Source organism: Varanus komodoensis, unplaced genomic scaffold, assembly GCF_004798865.1.
Source record: "Varanus komodoensis strain SLA01 unplaced genomic scaffold, ASM479886v1 scaffold1445, whole genome shotgun sequence".
In the NCBI taxonomy this organism is placed as follows: Eukaryota; Metazoa; Chordata; class Lepidosauria; order Squamata; family Varanidae; genus Varanus; species Varanus komodoensis.
The window spans coordinates 13811-14936 of NW_025335422.1; the positions used below are offsets into that span (position 1 = coordinate 13811).

General features: G+C 66.1%; 1 protein-coding gene across 1 annotated transcript in view; it reads right to left on the minus strand.

The window, feature by feature from the left end:
- LOC123020218 overlaps positions 1-1126 on the minus strand; it is a gene marked incomplete at its 3' end in the record, with an annotated part of 8947 nt that overhangs the window by 4273 nt on the left and 3548 nt on the right. The window contains exons 6-7 of the mRNA XM_044423653.1: positions 831-978; positions 303-407 (exon numbers count right to left, since the gene is read on the minus strand). Coding sequence (XP_044279588.1) covers positions 303-407; positions 831-978 — 253 coding nt within the window. The remainder of the gene's footprint in view (positions 1-302; positions 408-830; positions 979-1126) is intronic.

Here is a 1126-nt window from a genome sequence, read left to right on the forward strand (position 1 = left end):
GAGCTTCCTCAGGGCCTGCACAGCGGTGCTGAACCAGAGAAGGGAACGAGCATCACCGGAAGCGGTTGGCCCGAGCGAAAGAACCAGCGGCTTCCGCTCCGTCCTGCGCTGAGCATGGACATGTGTCGCAGCCGGTGGGGACACGCTTGGGGCGATTGGTTGGGTGCGCAGCCGTGCGAGCATCCCGAGGAAAGGGGCCCATCCGGAGGGGACCCATGAGGGGGTTCTCACCTCAGTGGGGCGGGCTGCGGGTGCTCAGCTGTGCCACGGGACCCGGCTTCTCCCCAGCTCGTGCCCAAGACAGCGTAGATCTGGACAAGCAGGGCAACGAGCAGGTGCGGGAAATAGTTCTGCAGGACAGCTGCGGCCTCAGACGCGGACAGGACAGCGCACAAGGCACTGGTGGCCTGCGGGCGAAGGACAGGAAATTAGGCCCCGGGAGGCCCCTGGCTCCCCTCCCAGCCCTGCAACGACGCGTGGACCCCCCGTCCGCAGGGAGCAGGTGGGCCACGTTTCTTACCCTAACAGCCACGCAGACTTAACATCTAGAAGAGAGAGAAGAGGAACAGTGAGGTCCCCCCCACCCCACCCCCTCCATGCCACACGCTTCCCCAGCCATGGTGCCCCCTGCCCGCGCGAAGCCACCCGGGAAGCTTCTGTGCCTCCCTCAGAAGCCAGGGCTGGGCACTGTGCCCCTGCTGAAGGTGCTGCCCTGGATGCCGAGAGAGGCACCAGCCCAGCCGCTCTCTGGCCAGCTGGCGAGGCGCCCCCGAAGCGCCCCGGCCCCCCGGCCAGTACTGCACCCGAGCAGGGGACTGAGGGTCACGTACCGCCATGGGCATCTGGGACTTGCTGTGCCTCGTGGATGAGCTTCTGGGATCCACGTCTTTGTCCTGCAGCCGCTTCAGCAGAGGCTTCATCAGCTTGATGCTGGAATAGGGGTCGGCCGCCAGCGCCCTCCATATCTCCGCTGCGGTTCTACAGGTTCCAGGAGAGAATTAAGAGGAGGCCCTCAACGTTTCTGCGGGGACGGCGTGAGGCAGGGGGGTGGCCCGTCCCTCGGAGCCCTTACTCGTCGCCTTCCACCGAGCACTTCAGGAGGGCGTCCACCAGCCCGTTCATCCGC